Here is a 16,305-nt window from a genome sequence, read left to right on the forward strand (position 1 = left end):
AACTCGTAAATGAGTACTTCTTATTTAATGCATTGTTTAGCCAGCTTTTACTGTGTATTATAGAAAATATGATATATCATTTAACTCATTTATTTTAACCCCTGTTTAATACAACCAGATTCGTCTAGCTAGCTAATGATTAAATTGTTTCTTAGTCACATGAAATGATGTATGTCAACATGCCGTTCACTGTTTCACCTCTCCGCACCACTCCCAATCTCTCCATGGTACGTTTAGGGTTTACAATGGAGCCTGTTGAATGAAGAGGAGGTCATTCCTCATATTTTGGCGATGGAAGGCCGTAGGGGCCGCCCCCCTAGTTCAGACCGCCAGTTAGCGGGCGAAGGTGGCAAAGGTTCCCGACGGAGGAAGGGACGGCCCCCTAATGTGGGCGATCCACTGGTGCCCGAGGGCCCCAGTCCCAGTGAAGTCAAACTCCTGCGCAAGCTAGAGGCTCAAGGTTAGCACAGGAAATGAGCCCTGAAATATGTTTGTCATAAGTGTGTGTGCCATTAATCAACCAGCCATTGTTCTGGTAGCAGAGGTTAAGGAAGGGGGTTACTGTTTTAAACATTTAGTATATGGACAAGTCAGTTTTTATGTCATGCTTGTTTGCTAGATCCACATACTTCATATGCAGATACAGGTGCTTTTTGAGATTAATCAGTATTGTTATTATTTCTTTCTTGATGTCACTGGGCTTTTGTTTGGCTTTGATAATAACAAAACTGCACATGCTGTTATTACAAAGTCATAACATTCTCTTTTGCACCAGAACCCTCTGGTAATCAGTTCTACCCTCCTAAAAATACTTTAGCTGTGTATATTTCAGTATTTTTTACATGTTAATGGGCAGACTTCATAATCATTCTTACAGGGAAGAAAATTGGCTTTGAGTACATGTCCTTAATTTTGACAAAATTTCACAAAAGCCAGAGAATTATCTCAGTCAAATATGTGAAGGTCAGGGTACAGTAGTATTTAGGTATTGTCCTAAACTGTCTCAATGACAATGCCTTTCTTTCTGCTCTGTGCAGAAATAGCCAGACAGGCGGCCCAGATGAAACTGATGAGAAAACTGGAAAAGCAGGCACTGGCGCGTGCAGCCAAAGAAGCTCGGAAACAGCAAGGTAAACCCATTTTTTTTTTTTGTGTTGTTAACAAGAGCTCAGTGCTGTAAGGATGATAGTGGTTGGTTTCCGGTTGGTCAGTTGGTCACCTCAAACCACTTTATAAAGTATAAAGACCTGCAGGGCCTCTAGGGATGCTGATGCTGCTTATGCATATTTTGTTTAGTATGTATGTTCATATTTATTTTCATCACTTTAAAGCACACGTTAAATCTTCTTCCTGCTCTAATTTTTGTTGTTGCCATGCTGCTGGTTTCAAATAGGAATGGGCCAGTTACCGGTTTTAAGGCATATATATATATATATATATATATATATATATATATATATATATATAATACTTTATTTAATTCCTATACATGATTTCCAAGATGAGAAATCTAATCGAAATGTTACAATTATTGGCTGGTTAAACTTGTCTTTCTGGTTTCTATTATGCACCTTACTAATTGGAAGTTAGTGTCTTATACTTCTACCTGTTCTACTTTTATGTGCTATTATTTTAAATAATGTCATTGTTTTACTGTAATGAGTGTGTCTTGTGTGTTTTTGTTTTGCTTTGTGCTACTGACACTACTGATCTTAGTTGTGATCTAGTTCTTAGAATTTCTTGGCCTCTTGTATTGTATACATCTTTATCTCAGTGATACCTCCTGAATAAATGTAGCTTATATATGTAATTATTTCAGATGTGAATACAGCTGGTAGCCCGGCTTTGTAGGTCATTTTTGTAGACACTAATATGACACTGATTTGACTCTTGTAGCTATCATGGCAGCGGAGGAGAGGAGGAAGCAGAAAGAGCAGATCAAGATCCTAAAGCAGCAGGTGGGTGTGCTTTACGTGTGTGCTGACAAATCTTTTTCCTCCCTTTCTCCTTATCTAAGTGTCCTGACACACATAGTCCCTGGGTGCAGCGCAGGAAATGCTGAATCGTTATTTTGTAATGCTTTAAAGCTTGCTTTTCAATTACCATCATTACTTCCCGTACTAAACTTATTGTTGTGTCTTTGGAATAGGGTGGTTGGATCTTATCTAAGGACGTTTTCCAAAAAAATATTAAGAGATTATGTTGTTGTTTTTTACAGGAAAAGATCAAGCGCATTCAGCAGATTCGGATGGAGAAGGAACTCAGGGCGCAGCAAATTTTGGAGGTACAGAATCTGATCCAGCAGCACCTCTGATTAAGCAGAACATTCCTGGATAGCTACAGCCCCTCAGTCTATAGTGTTTTAATCTTCCTAAAGCTCATTACTGAACAGCAGCATGCATTGGAGGGAGTTGCGTCTTCTTAGGCATAATTCCACATGGAACTAATGCTAAATTGGTCTTGGTTGACGGCTGTTGAATATTAAAAAGGCTGTTGCTGCCTCTTCAGACCTTATTTAAATTGGACAGAAAAGTCTTTTTTCTTTAGACAACAGTAACAGTTTAGCATAAGTGGGTCGAGGAAAAAAAAGGTGCTGTTTTCCACACACAAACACATGCAAAGATGCAGTAACGCACACACACACACACACACACACACACACATATATATATATATATATATATATATATATATATATATATATATATATATATATATGCAGGCACACACAATTATACTGTAGGAGCTTCAAAGTGTTTTAGCAGGACTAAATCAATTTTGAGTTGACACGGTTGACAAGCCACTCTTAACAGGAGGCTTCAACAATTTCACAATTAGGTGTTAAAGAGATACATTATTCATTCGCTGTGTTTTACAAATTTGACTGGCATTCAGGAGCATGAAGTCTTCTGCTCAAACCAGAAAACTGCAAACAATCAGTTAAAGTGCATCAAAGCCCTCAGCTAAGACTGATTGATATATGTCTCTGTGATTTTTGACCTTGATCTTTATTCATAGGCCAAACGGAGAAAGAAGGAAGAAGCCGCCAATGCCAAAATATTGGAGGCTGAAAAACGGATAAAGGTATGTTTATAGTTTTAATAAATCCCTTAAACAGATGTAAAATGACAGTTAGTATAATATTCATACCTATGTGGTAGGGGTGCACCATTCAGAAAATGTCACGATTCGATTCAATATCGATTTTCGATTCAAAAACGATTCTCGATGAAAAAAAGATTTACAGTATGTAAATGTAGTTACTTTTCCCATGTGATTGCAGTAGACATACAATTAAAAAAAAATTAAAAATAATAATATATATATATTTTTTAAATATTGGAATTCTATGAGGCGATTTTGAATCGGTAGAGCTTGAATTGCGATTCAAATGTGAATAAATTTTTTTGCACACCCCTACTATGGTGGCATGGAACCCTTTTTTGATCAAATGTCACATTAGATTATTTTATATGTACCATGATGTGGGCCTTTTTCCACTTAAGAAGTAGCTGGCAATAAAATTAGAGCGGCCCTTTGAAATGGGCTGAAATTCCATCAGTCTGTAGTGATTTTCATGATATTGGCAAAATGGAAGCATATTGATTTTCCCCTCCTCTTCTCTGTCTTGCCTTTAAGGAGAAAGAGTTGAGGAGACAGCAGGCGGAGATTCTCAAACATCAGGTAGGCATTCACTGCAACTTGCTCTGCCTCTTGAACCTAATAGTTACTGCTAAATAAAACCATTTACCTCAAACTTCACCTGAATAGGAATATTTGACAGATGTGTGTGTGTGTGTGTGTGTGTGTGTGTGTGTGTGTGTGTGTGTGTGTGTGTGTGTGTGTGTGTGTGTGTGTGTGTGTGTGTGTGTGTGTGTGTGTGTGTGTGAGTATTTGTGCATCTATGCGCATTTACACACAAGGCATGTGTGAGTGTATATATAAATGTGCTTAATTACCAAACATCTATTGAATGAAAGACTTCAGTATTTCTCTTTATTAAACGCCATGCTTTTTGGTATTGGATATTATTTCTGTTCCATAATATTTTGCCAACTCTTTCTGGCAGGAGTTGGAGAGGCATAGACTAGATATGGTATGGGTATGTTTATTTTTGTACATCTAACACCTGCATCGTGTAACTGGTTGTGTTATGGTTGTCATAGCAATGCATTAAGTGTAGCACTGGCTGCTGTCATACTACATTCTTCTGCATGGCTTTCCAGCAAAACCAACAAAAGAGAAAAAGAGTCAGTATGCTGCCTCCATCTGCTTGTCCTGAGGGACAACTGACCCTGTCACGGTGGCCAGGCAGCTTCTGTCCCCCTCCCCCATCCTCCCCCTTCTACTCAGAATGCATTGCAAAGACTGCTAGCCAATCCACACTCACTGTCTCAAAGTGCACTCGAGGAGTCTCCATCCATCACATACATTGTCTAACTGTTGTATTGGAGTAGCCTGTGTTACCCATGAGTGCTTGACGATTTCGGCCAAGACATCGAGCTTGTGTCTGCTCGTCCGTGCATCTGTTCTGCAGTCCACAGAGTGCTGGACTTTAACCTGCCCCATCCCAGCCTCTCTGTCATTCACTGTTCCTGTACTCTGCACACAGAATGAAAACAGCTACTGAGAATCATTTTGTCTTTATGGTGAAGATACTTCCAGGCACAGCACAACCTTTGCTTGAAAATAGACATAATCAACTGTTGAACAACAGTACAATTACAGTAATTCCACCACAGGGACAAATATGGTTCTGTGTAGCATTTTATTTTGGCCTGGCTGTCCTGCTTGTAGCCCTACTCACTCATACACAGTCACAGCTGAATCTAAAGGTCTGCCTATCTGTTTCACAGTGGACTCTGAGCCTCAGACTGTTGCATTAACCCCTTGTACCTTCACTTGGAGCACAATGAAGGGGGGCAAATTGAGATACATGATAATCCTTGTATTTACGGTTGTCACATGCAATTACATTGCTTTTGATTTACTGTAGCTTGTTATCATAATATCCCTCAACATATTCAATGTTTTTTGATGAATTGAAAAGCTGGAAAAAGCTGAATGCCACAGGCTCTATGTCTGTTTTGAACGTGTCCTTTTTGAAGTTTCCCATTTGTAGATAAATCAAACCAATAAGGACATAGAAATATTTTAGCAGAGTGCTTGGCATCTAGCCTGTTTTGTTTATCACACTGACAAAACGATCCTTACAAACAGCCTATTTTAGTTACTTGTATGTGCTGGAAATGTCCTTGGCAAGCCCTAATAGTGGCAATTGTGTCTTTCTGGTGGATCACATAGGGAATGACAGCCTGATACGGTGGAGCGAGAAACCTAAAGAGATCAAATAAAATGATAGTCAGTCACCGGTGATTCCTGTGCCCTTTTGCAGTAGACTGTGTATCATGCACCAAAGAACAACTCAGATGTCTCATCCTTAACAGTCACATACTGTGCTAATACTTACGCTGCAAAAACTACTGAAGTGGAACTGCTCATTTGTAGCTAGTCTTTACCATCCAATTCTATTTGCCGTCCCCTCACCAAATATTATGAGCATATGTCAAAAAACCTTTAGCATTGACTCATGTAATAGTATTTTATTATTTTGATCATGCCAATGTGGCACGTCAGAAGACTTCTGGCAACCAGCTTTTTGTTGCTTTTGTTGTGTCAGCTTTAGTTTAGAGGCGCCGCCACCGATTCAAGCTGCTTCTCTTTTTTGAGCCTGTCATCACATCTACTTTGTACCGCATCTTTGTGTTGCTTTTTGGTTGTCATCATATTACTGTACTCCTTCACTTATGCTTCCACCATACATGTGAAAGTGTATACATGTGAAGCATCGTTTTGTGTTTGTTCAAGTACGGTGCCTCTATTGAATTTTGTGCATCACAATTTCACATTAATGCATACTAAATGTAGTCGACCTTGGGTGCTGTATGTGCAATGTGTGCCTGTTAATGTGCCTGTGTTTTTGCCACTCTAGGAGAGGGAGAGGAGGAGGCAACATATAATGCTGATGAAGGCTGTTGAGGCTCGCAAGAAAGCAGAGGTAGCCCATATGCACACAAATAAATGCAGACATACACACACAGTCCACTCCATAAAAAGAGCCTAAGTCATTATTCCCTGGCTGGATTCCTGCTTTCTCTTTTTTTGGTTCACTCTTTTCTTCCATTCATTTTTTTTTCTACACACTTACCAAGTCAAAAGATTCTGGCCCTCAAGCACTTTTCTTTTGAATGCACAGCAGCATTAGGCTGAATTCTAATACTGCTCAGCAAAGTCAAGTAAACCTTCTTGTCTGTTTTCACACACACACGCACACTTTGCTTCCTTAATGCTCTCTTGAATTTTGGACTCTCCAGGAGCGTGAGCGCTTGCGGCAGGAAAAAAGGGATGAGAAGCGACTGAACAAAGAGCGTAAACTGGAGCAACGAAGGCTGGAGCTGGAGATAGCGAGGGAACTGAAGAAGCCAAATGAAGACATGTGTCTGTCTGATCATAAGGTAGTTAAGATAGTAGCTGTCAGTGTTGCGGGTGTGAAGTTGATCACCTAAAAAAATTATAATCAAATTTTAGTCTAAACACACTTTAATGTAATGTAGATTGTCAGTTTTTTCTCATTTAAGTGCTGTTAAATACATTGACTCCTTGGCAGGAGGGTGGCACAGTCACAAAATTCCTGTCAGTTATTATTATTATTATTATTATTATTATTATTATCATTATCATTATCATTATCATTATTATTATTATTATTATTATTATTATTATTATTATTATTTTAAGTTTAACATTTCCTGAGGGGCAGTACTAACGATAAAACCACATGGTAGTGAGCAATTTTATGTGTGGAGTTATGTGCCCTCAAGTGGTTAAAGTAGAGTACTGCATAATGTAAAAAAGATGCAGTCATTACCATAAATTGGAAAGCACCATCTTGATAACAGTCAACAGATGTGAGATATAATGACAGCGTTTTACCCATTTTCCCATAGATGTTAAAATCATAGATTTCTGTAGTCTACATTGGATTTAATGTCTCTCTCTCTCTCACACATAGTAACACATACAACAACACTCCTAATTTTGCCCACTTTCCTTTGCAGCCTCTCCCCGAGTTCTCCCGGATTCCTGGACTCATCTTACCAGGACGTGCCGTGTCTGACTGCCTGATGCTGATGCAGTTCCTGCGAGGCTTCGGGAAGGTTTTGGGGCTTGATTTGAATGCGGATGTGCCTACCCTGGGCATGCTCCAGGAGGGCTTGCTCAACGTGGGGGACAGCATGGGCCAAGTCCAAGACCTTCTGGTCAAACTGCTTTCTCTGGCAGTCTGTGATCCCGGTTTGCCACCTGGACAAAAGGTGAGCTAGTTCAAAGTTTATCAAGGCATGCATCGTACTTATGTATAATTTTGAACCATTGGGGCAAGCTTGAGAATAACACTTGAGAGGGAAATGTGTCACTTATTGCTCTATCTGGTAGTTTTAGTTTACAGCATTAAAATACATAAGGTTTATAAGTATTGTTAGACATTGTTTTACAAACGTAAGTTAAACTCCATAAATATTAGTGGTGTCAACAATAATCGATTCGCCGATGCATTGCAATGCGGGGCATGCACGATTCAGCATCGATGCGGCAAAGTGCCATAATCGATTATGTCACTGTTTATTTTCTGGCCTTGAGTGGACAATAAAGTTGTAAAGTTTCAATTACTTCTGTATCAAAGATACAGGAGAGTGATAATACACACATAGCAGCCAATAAAATCTGTAGTTCAATATCCTCTCAAGGATCACTGTCCCGTTGAAGGGACACTGCGTCGCTGTAACCTCGATAAAACTTCCACTCATGAGCGTTTTTATAACTTTAAAGCATTAAATCTTCCAAATATACACACCAATTGAAAGCTTAGCCTCTAAAACAATTCAGCCATAATCTGCGCAGCTGTCGAGAGTGCATCCATACCTGTTTTCGTTGTCCTTTCAGCAACAAAGTGGTATGTTGCCCAAAACTTGATTGTCATAAATCTCCAAGAGTCCAAGGAAATGTAATATCCAAGCTTTATATTCCAAAACGATCTGTTCGCCTCACAATGTTGAAGTTTCTGGCCGAATCACAAGGGAAAAACGCGAAACAATTTTCCATTTCCGCACTTGTTATCGCCGCTAGCTTCTCTGCCCAGCTTGCTACATGCTCAAAGTGATATGAGCCAGTCCGTTCAGGTTTGCCTCTGATATGGCCAATGAAAGCGGACAAGCCGATGACAGCAAATCGGACAGACATTTCTGTAGAAAAATCAATTTTTGAGTCTTTTGGCATCTGGATTTTTTCTATAATAACCTGAGACATGTTGCTATGGCCTGGGTGTATCTGTATATCACCAGATGTGTTTACAGTATTTTATTTTGATCATTTTACAGATGTATGACTTGGATGGAAATAAAAAACCTCCATTTTAGCCTCTGTAACTCTGTGTCAGTAAGGCCTAGAATCACCCTGACACTTGTAACAAAAAAATTTAGAGTGTTTCCTTTCCAATGATGTCAGGCACACCCCAGAGTGTCAAAGTATGTGGGAGCTGTACCACTTTTAATTTGGGTATGTCGTTTAGACAAAAAAGCATGAAATTTCAGCCGAATCTTAACAGGATATCTGACTGATTGCGTCATGACTGATGAAAAATTTGCCTTGTTGTGTGCAGTAGAATTTTGATGCATCGCAATGCATCGTAGAATCGAATTGAATCGAATCGTTACCTGGTGAATTGTGAATTGTGTGCCAATGCACACCCCTAATAAATATGTTACATTGCTTAAATTTAAAATATCCATCAACATGTTATGTTGTTACATGTTACATGTTATATATATCATATGTATAGACCTTACACTTACTAAAGCACCTACAATATTATGTCACTTAAAGGTTAATGCACCAGTCATTAATTTACTCTGAAAGAGACTAATTCTTAGAATGGGTACTTTTACATTTGATACTTTGATATTAATAACTCATTTTAAGCCCAATTTAAATGCAGGACTACATTGGACTGGAAGTAGCATTGTTTTTATTTCATGGGAATATTGCTATTTTTGATATTAGTGTTTAGATTTAAGATGTAAGGACTTTTTTCCTGCATTGTGAATAAATGCATACTCAATCCACTTAAAGCAATCAAGTAAGGGTTCATCAAGTTTACTTTATTTGTCGTCCTTTCCTCCTCTATCAGACTAAAACCATGCTTGGGGACCACCTGACCAATGTTGGCATCAACAGGGATAATGTGTCTGAGGTGCTACAGATGTACATGGGAGCCCATTGTGCCAATACAGAGCTGGCCCCTCTGGCCCTCAGTCTAAAGACCAAGGCCTTCCAGGCTCACAAGCCTACCCAGAAGGCCTCAATCCTGGGCTTCCTGGCTAATGAGCTGGCCTGCAGCAAAGCTGTTATCAGGTAGGAGATGCAGCTGAAACTGAAAAGTAAAGTGGGACCATCCAACTGTGCACTGTACTTGTTTTCTTAATATACTGTATTCTGCGTCAGTGTCACATTGTTGAATGGCTATAAAGTGGTCTACAATACTATCTTTACCTCTGGATTCACATAATTAAAAGCACAAAATATATATATTCATCTACCATGTTCTGTATGCATTTTATGTTGCTTAACACTGAAGTTATTTATTAGCCACTAGTGGTGTGTTTTATTGATGCAGTGGAAAATGCTTAACAAAGCTGCAGTAGGGAGCAGTAATTAGCAGTAGAGTCCTTTTTGATTGTAATGAAATTATGTATTAAGTATTAATTTGTGCTTCGGGGTACTAGCTTATTAAACTTTTTACTTTGGATAGAGATAGTTGCCAGCCTCCCTGAGCTTTTACTAAATACATTTGTTATTGCTTTCTAAAATTACCCAAAACATGGACGTACATCGGCACAACTGTAACTGACAGGATTGCGTTTCCTCTTCCAGTGAGATTGACAAGAACCTGGATCAGATGGCAAACATGAGGAAGGACAAGATCATTATGGAGGGAAAACTGAAGAAGTAAGTTTCCTTTAATCCTAAAAAAAAAAAATAATGCTTTGATTTTCCCTACACTGTCACGCTGAACCTGTGTGTTTATGCAGGTTGAGGACCATTCATGCCAAACGTACTGGGAGGAGGGAGGCCAGTATGGGTGTTGAAGAGAACCAGTCTATTGGCACTCCGTCCTCTGCCGCCAAACGCAAGAGGAAACTGGGCGGAGACAGCGACGATGATGATGACGACGATGACGACAGTGATGACCAGGCAGAGGAGGAGGAGGATGAGGAGGAGGAAGAAATGAAGAAGGTTAAAAAAGTGGAGACATATGATGAGGTAAAAACAAAAAATGCATCTATAGATCTGCTATCCATTTTTATTTTTTAAAGATTATTTTTTTTGGTCTTTTTCGTCTTTAATGGACAGGACAGCTAGGTGAGAAAGAGAGGGGGAAAACATGCAGGAAATCATCACAGGTTGGACTTGAACCCTGGACCTCTGCATCGAGGCATAAACCTCCATGTAAATGTGCACCTGCTCTACCAACTGAGCCATCCCGGCCACATAGATCCACTATCTAAACTGACCTTGAAGGCTTGCTCACAGATATATTTTTTGGGCATTTTAGACAGCTGAAGACCTGAAAGGGGAGAGAGAGGGGGAATGACATGCAGCAAAGGGCAGGAAGGTCGGAGTCGAACCCACGGCCGCTGCGTCGAACAGTAAACCTCTATATATGGGCGCGCGCTCTACCAGATGAGCTGCCCAGGCACCCTTGCTCACAGACATTTAATATGTTTGTTTTGTCCTGCCAGGATGAAGTCGACCAAGCCACCAGTCTGGAGGAGCTGGAGAAGCAGATAGAGAAATTAGCCAAGGTATGTTCTTCTTTGAAATGTCTTTAAAGTGCTGTGACAAAGGTAATACCCGTTAACATAAATTTATAAGGAATCAAAACATGAATGCATGGTTATTTGACACTGGTAATGTGTGATTAAAAACGGGACACACAGTGAGATTAAAAGAAAAGTTCCTTTGGAAGCAAGTATGAAAAGATAAATAAATAAAGAATGAAAAAGTATTAATGCTATGTTTGTTTCCCACCAATATTGTACATGGTTATGCAGGACTTCACTGTATGTTGCCATGAAGATGTGTTTATTTTTTAAATACAATTCAATACAATGCATTAGAGGTAACACCACAAACACCTCCTACACTCTAGATAATGGATCAGATTACGAAAGATGATAAAATAGCTACACCCTCTAAATCCTTTATTATACTGTGTGTATTGAAAACAACCATGTGTTTTGTACTTTTTTATGAGCATGTACGCTGACATTGGGCTTTTTGCTAATGAAGGCATTAATTAGCTTAATAAATTATCTCATTAGCATAGCATGTCATGCTCAATATATCACAGTGATTACAAAAGAATGAGGAAGCATTGATTTCCTGAAGGTGTATACGTAACTCAAAATAACAAAGAAATCACAGAGTATGTCTTTTACCATTGCAGCAACATCATCAGACCAGGCGAAAGCTGTTTGAAATATCCCATTCTCTACGCTCCATGATGTATGGCCAAGACCGTTACCGCCGCCGGTACTGGGTACTTCCCCACTGCGGAGGGGTCTTCATTGAAGCCATGGAGAGTGGAGAAGGTAGTTACAGTACAACACACACTAGAGTTTGATGAATTCCAATGTTAAGATACTTCAATTTGCTCATCTGATTGCATAGCACATTTTATGTTCAGTCTGGAAAATAAAAATGATCAGATTTTGATGTTGCAGGAAGAGGAAGGAAGAAATGTTGTAAATACAAGATTGTTAAGCTGCATGTTCAGCTGTTTTTTGGCAGTGTGAAATATGCTGATGATGTTTTAGTTTATCTTTATTCTCTACGACTAATTTGAGATTGCATCTGTAAACTATAGTAATCTAACACAACTCTACTTTTCTGCCAAAAGCAAGTGTAGAACGATGTCCCAGAATAATCAGCGGTCAGCTGTATTATCAACCACAGTAGTTGTGTTTTCAGCCACATTAACATTGGCCCTCTCATTTCCCTGCAGCTCCAGAGGAACTGGAGGAGGAGCGACAGAGAAGGAGGAGAGCGGCAGAGGAGGTCCAGGTCAAAGAGGAACCTCAGGAGATCGAGTTGCAGAAGGAGAACGCCACCAACCTCGATGGGCAGAGCATTAGAACACAAGGCTTGGAGCAAGAGAACGAAGAGGAAAAGGAGAGGAAGAAAAACGCCACGGCCCTCTTCTACCAGCAGCCGGGCTACGATTCCAAACTGTGCACATTCCGGGACGACAGCAAGGACGTTGGCAAAGACACTGTGATGGCAGAGGACAAGGAGAGTCACCATGTGAGACAAAACGGCAGCCCTGTGGGCACTCCTGTTGTCACAAGCACAGTAACATCACCCTCCCCCATTCACAATACCTCTGAGCCGGCAGTAGCAAAAAAAACCTCCATGGTGACCATTAAAGACACTACAAACATCCCTCCCCTAGCCTCAACCTCTTTATCTGTCCCGTGCCTGCCAGTCCCACTTGAAAGCCCAGGGAACACTCCTCCAACCTCATCTCCGTACCTGTCATTCCAAGCCAACGACCAGCTACTCAGAGTCTTGACAGAGAGGAGCGGACACTGGTTCAGTCTGCTCCCTCGCAACCCCTGTGACGTCACTTCCATCACCACAACTCCTCCCGCAGCGCCCCGTGTGTCTCCCCAGGCCACCTCTACCCCAGCCAGGCCAAGATCCCCACCTCAGTCCCCTGCCCTGCCTCTCACCCCTTCTGCTGCTTCAGCCTCGGCCAGCCCGCACCACCCAGCTGGCCTCCTCAACTACCCACTATCAGCCCTGCAGGTGAGGCTGCTGGCCAGACACAAATAGAGACAGCTGTGTTCTGTACAGTTATTACTGCCATGTACCAGATCGCCATGCACTAGATCACCTAACCTGTGACTCGCAGTTTTATCCTCCTCCACCTCCCTCACCCTTGACCCTTGTTTTTCCTCTTTTCTCCCCAGGTGAAGGCAGGCGCTTCATTGCTAGGAGTTTCTTTCGGAAGCTGGCCCTGTGGCATGATAAGTCCCAGCCTGCCTCTGTGCAGCAGCCCTAGTCCCAGCCCCATGCTGGGTCACTCTCTGGAGGGCAACACAACAGCAAGTGTCTCCAGCAAGAGTGAATCCCCTTTACCTCGCATTGAAAAAACCTCATCCATACCCTCTCCTACCCTAGAGATGCCCAAATCCCTGGACCACACCACACCTCGGCCTATTCCAGATGGTGAGTGACCAAAAAAAAAAGCATTGAGAGAAATTAAAGTTGAGGCCCTAATGAACCTCCATTTTATTTAATTGAAAAGGAATTCACCTGCCTGACAAAATTTAACTTGCATGAACAATCCAAGATAATTAGATTAGGGAACATTCTGCTCTGCTGTACGCAATTTCATGTGGGTATAACATGGCTGAGTGAAGCGCCTTTTTACAGTGATGTATGTTCAGTGTCTTGTAGTTTACGTGGCTGTTTGTGCTCATTGTCTCAGAGATGCTGACAGGGTGGTGGCGGGTGTCTGACATCGAGGAGCTGAGGGCTTTGGTCGGTGCTCTCCACAGCCGAGGAATGAGGGAGAAGGGCCTCCAGAGGCAAATGCAGAAATACACAGAGATCATCCCCCAGGTCTGCACCAAACACAAAGACGGTAAGTACCTCAACACCTCTGCTGAGTACATACTCACTGTATATAGCATATATTGGTACATATATATGTAGAAGGTAGATTATTTTTTATAGCAATAGATAAAGATTTTAAGTGCTTCAACTTAGTTCAACTTAGAAGCATGTCCTTGATGGTCCCTCAATACACATGCAAACACTGTATTATTTATGACCAAGCTACTTGAATACCCGTGGATGTTTTGGCTACATTGCTCATGTGTTCACCTGCATCGGTGAGCGTGTTTGTGTGTTTATTCATGGCTGACTCTCTGATATCCCTCATGCCGTCCATCCAGTGGCCATGATCGAGCTGCATGAGCTGGAGGAGAGCCAGGTCAGTGTGGAGTCTGTGCGGGGCTGGTGTGTTGAGGAGCAGGCGATGGAGATGGACATTGCCGTGCTGCAGCAGGTAGAGGAGCTGGAGAGGAAGGTCACTGCAGCCAGCCTGCAGGTCAAGGTAAAACACTCAACACAACGCTACACATTTTGTTCGCGGTGTAAGAAACATGTTTAAACATTTAGAGTGGTGTCATCAAAGGCCAAAAGCCTAAACAGCCGATTTCCTCTCCCAGGGCTGGACATTTCCGGACCCTCAATCTGAGCGAGAGGACCTGGTGTATTACGAGCACAAGCCCCTCACCAAATTAACGCCAGCGTCTGCAAACGGGGGAGACAAGGACCCCAAGGAGCATCCTGAGGAGCGGGGGGAGAAGGGCGGGGTGATGCGTCACCTGGACAACCCGCTGGACATAGCAGTGACACGTCTGGCTGATCTGGAGCGCAACATCGAGAGAAGGTACCTGAGGAGCCCCTTAGGTACCACCATTCAGATCAGGCTGGATAATGTCGGTACGGTCACTGTCCCTGCCCCCGCCCCATCCACTAGTGCTGACAGGGAAGGGTAGGTCATTTCTCCAACCAAAGCTCCCCACTCTCCCACTAAGACCCTCTCCTCTCTCTGTGTGTGCTTTATGTTTCCCATACTACTCAAATAGTGAGGGTCTTTGCTGCTTTCACAGCATATTTTTGTGGTGGCTTGTTGCATTTTGGTTTCTTTGGTCTTGTGCAGTTTCTTGGGCGGGTTGGGGGACTCCACTCAGTTTCATTTCCTGTGTAGGCTTTGTTTACTGGCTTGTTTTCTTTTTCTGCGGTCATCTGCATGGTGTCGTGCATCATTAACCTTGGTTATGGGCATACTCATGTTTCCCACTGTACAGTGTACACTTTCACAGGTTTTCGCTACATCTGCATGAACTTCCCCTTAACATAACAAAATCGGTGTGTACCTCTCCTCGGTGCCCCCCCAAATCGTCATGCCTGTCTCCGCACAGCTGGAGCTCTTTATGGTCTGCTGTCTGATTGGAGGCTGGCTCAGCTGATACAGTTTACTGCTTTGTGTGTGTGTAAATTCGCCCACATATTCAAGTACATGGTATGTGTACATTTTTGTTTCTCATCATTCCTCATTATCCTTTGTTAGCGGTGAGGAGGAGGTGGCCCATGGTATGAAGGTGTGGAGGAAGGCGCTGACTGAAGTGCGTAGTGCTGCCCAGTTGGCCATGTGTATTCAGCAACTGCAGAAGTCTATCGCCTGGGAGAGGTCAATTATGAAAGTGGTGAGCAGCATATTTCCACCCCACTAAATAAAAAATAAAAAAATCTATTTAGGAATTGTACACTCGTTTATAATTAATGCACTTGTTTTTTTTTTAGTATTGCCAGATGTGCAGGAAGGGGGATAATGAGGACCTCCTCCTGCTGTGTGATGGCTGTGACAAAGGCTGCCACACTTACTGTCACAAACCCAAGATCACCTGTATCCCAGAGGGAGACTGGTACTGCCCGGCCTGCATATCCAAGGTATCAGAGCCATCTGTAATGCACTGGCATCTCTCTGCAGTTTATCGCTTGTAGAGAGAATACTGGCTTGATATTTGTGCATGTATTTCTTTTTATTTACATCTTCCTCTGAAAAAAATATCCACACCATATACAACATTTGCTAATGTTGGTATGTGACAGCCGCAACAGATTTGATTTTTGTATTTAAACTGTCGGAAGGATGATATTTTTGCACCAGCCCTCGCAATCGTTTTCATGCACTTTTTAAGAAATCTTATTTCAAGTATTTGGGGGATTTTTAATGCCTTTATTTGAAAGTAGACAATAGAGAGGTGATGGAAATAAGGGGAGAGAGAGAGAGAGAGAATACAACAAAGGTCCTAAGCCTTCAAAACAACTGCAGGGATTATACAATTCCTGTTTTATTACGTTTGCTTTCAACTTTTATTGTCTGCAGAATGGATTTGGCCTTTACAATAAAACTCTCCATTCATATTCATAAAATTCTGAGAAACAACATATTTTATGTCAAGATCAACAGAATGTTTTTATGTAGATGTGGTCAGGGAAGGAACAAATCTTTTTGGTGGTGTAAGAAACGACAAATTGAACTAATAGTTTAGAAAAGGCCAATATTAACATGATAAACACTATACGATTAGTTTTAATTGTACCACACCT

At 41.5% G+C, this 16,305-nt stretch overlaps 1 protein-coding gene across 13 annotated transcripts in view; it reads left to right on the forward strand.

Moving 5' to 3' along the window:
• The window catches only part of baz2ba (bromodomain adjacent to zinc finger domain, 2Ba), a 70,689-nt gene that overhangs the window by 50,857 nt on the left and 3,527 nt on the right, over positions 1 to 16,305 (forward strand). For 4 of the 13 annotated variants that reach the window (XM_039794219.1, XM_039794218.1, XM_039794214.1 and 1 more), the window contains 22 exons: positions 238 to 460; positions 1,038 to 1,130; positions 1,897 to 1,958; positions 2,219 to 2,284; positions 3,019 to 3,084; positions 3,640 to 3,684; positions 4,070 to 4,102; positions 5,993 to 6,058; positions 6,375 to 6,515; positions 7,119 to 7,373; positions 9,245 to 9,468; positions 9,988 to 10,062; positions 10,146 to 10,377; positions 10,857 to 10,919; positions 11,564 to 11,708; positions 12,122 to 12,924; positions 13,089 to 13,347; positions 13,610 to 13,765; positions 14,079 to 14,239; positions 14,355 to 14,683; positions 15,263 to 15,398; positions 15,496 to 15,642. In XM_039794219.1, coding sequence (XP_039650153.1) covers positions 238 to 460; positions 1,038 to 1,130; positions 1,897 to 1,958; positions 2,219 to 2,284; positions 3,019 to 3,084; positions 3,640 to 3,684; positions 4,070 to 4,102; positions 5,993 to 6,058; positions 6,375 to 6,515; positions 7,119 to 7,373; positions 9,245 to 9,468; positions 9,988 to 10,062; positions 10,146 to 10,377; positions 10,857 to 10,919; positions 11,564 to 11,708; positions 12,122 to 12,924; positions 13,089 to 13,347; positions 13,610 to 13,765; positions 14,079 to 14,239; positions 14,355 to 14,683; positions 15,263 to 15,398; positions 15,496 to 15,642 — 3,780 coding nt within the window. The remainder of the gene's footprint in view (positions 1 to 237; positions 461 to 1,037; positions 1,131 to 1,896; positions 1,959 to 2,218; positions 2,285 to 3,018; positions 3,085 to 3,639; positions 3,685 to 4,069; positions 4,103 to 5,992; positions 6,059 to 6,374; positions 6,516 to 7,118; positions 7,374 to 9,244; positions 9,469 to 9,987; positions 10,063 to 10,145; positions 10,378 to 10,856; positions 10,920 to 11,563; positions 11,709 to 12,121; positions 12,925 to 13,088; positions 13,348 to 13,609; positions 13,766 to 14,078; positions 14,240 to 14,354; positions 14,684 to 15,262; positions 15,399 to 15,495; positions 15,643 to 16,305) is intronic. The other 9 variants (XM_039794216.1, XM_039794221.1, XM_039794227.1 and 6 more) reach the window with 5 other exon arrangements.

The sequence above is a fragment of the Perca fluviatilis genome, chromosome 3 (genome assembly GCF_010015445.1).
Source record: "Perca fluviatilis chromosome 3, GENO_Pfluv_1.0, whole genome shotgun sequence".
Classification (NCBI taxonomy): Eukaryota; Metazoa; Chordata; class Actinopteri; order Perciformes; family Percidae; genus Perca; species Perca fluviatilis.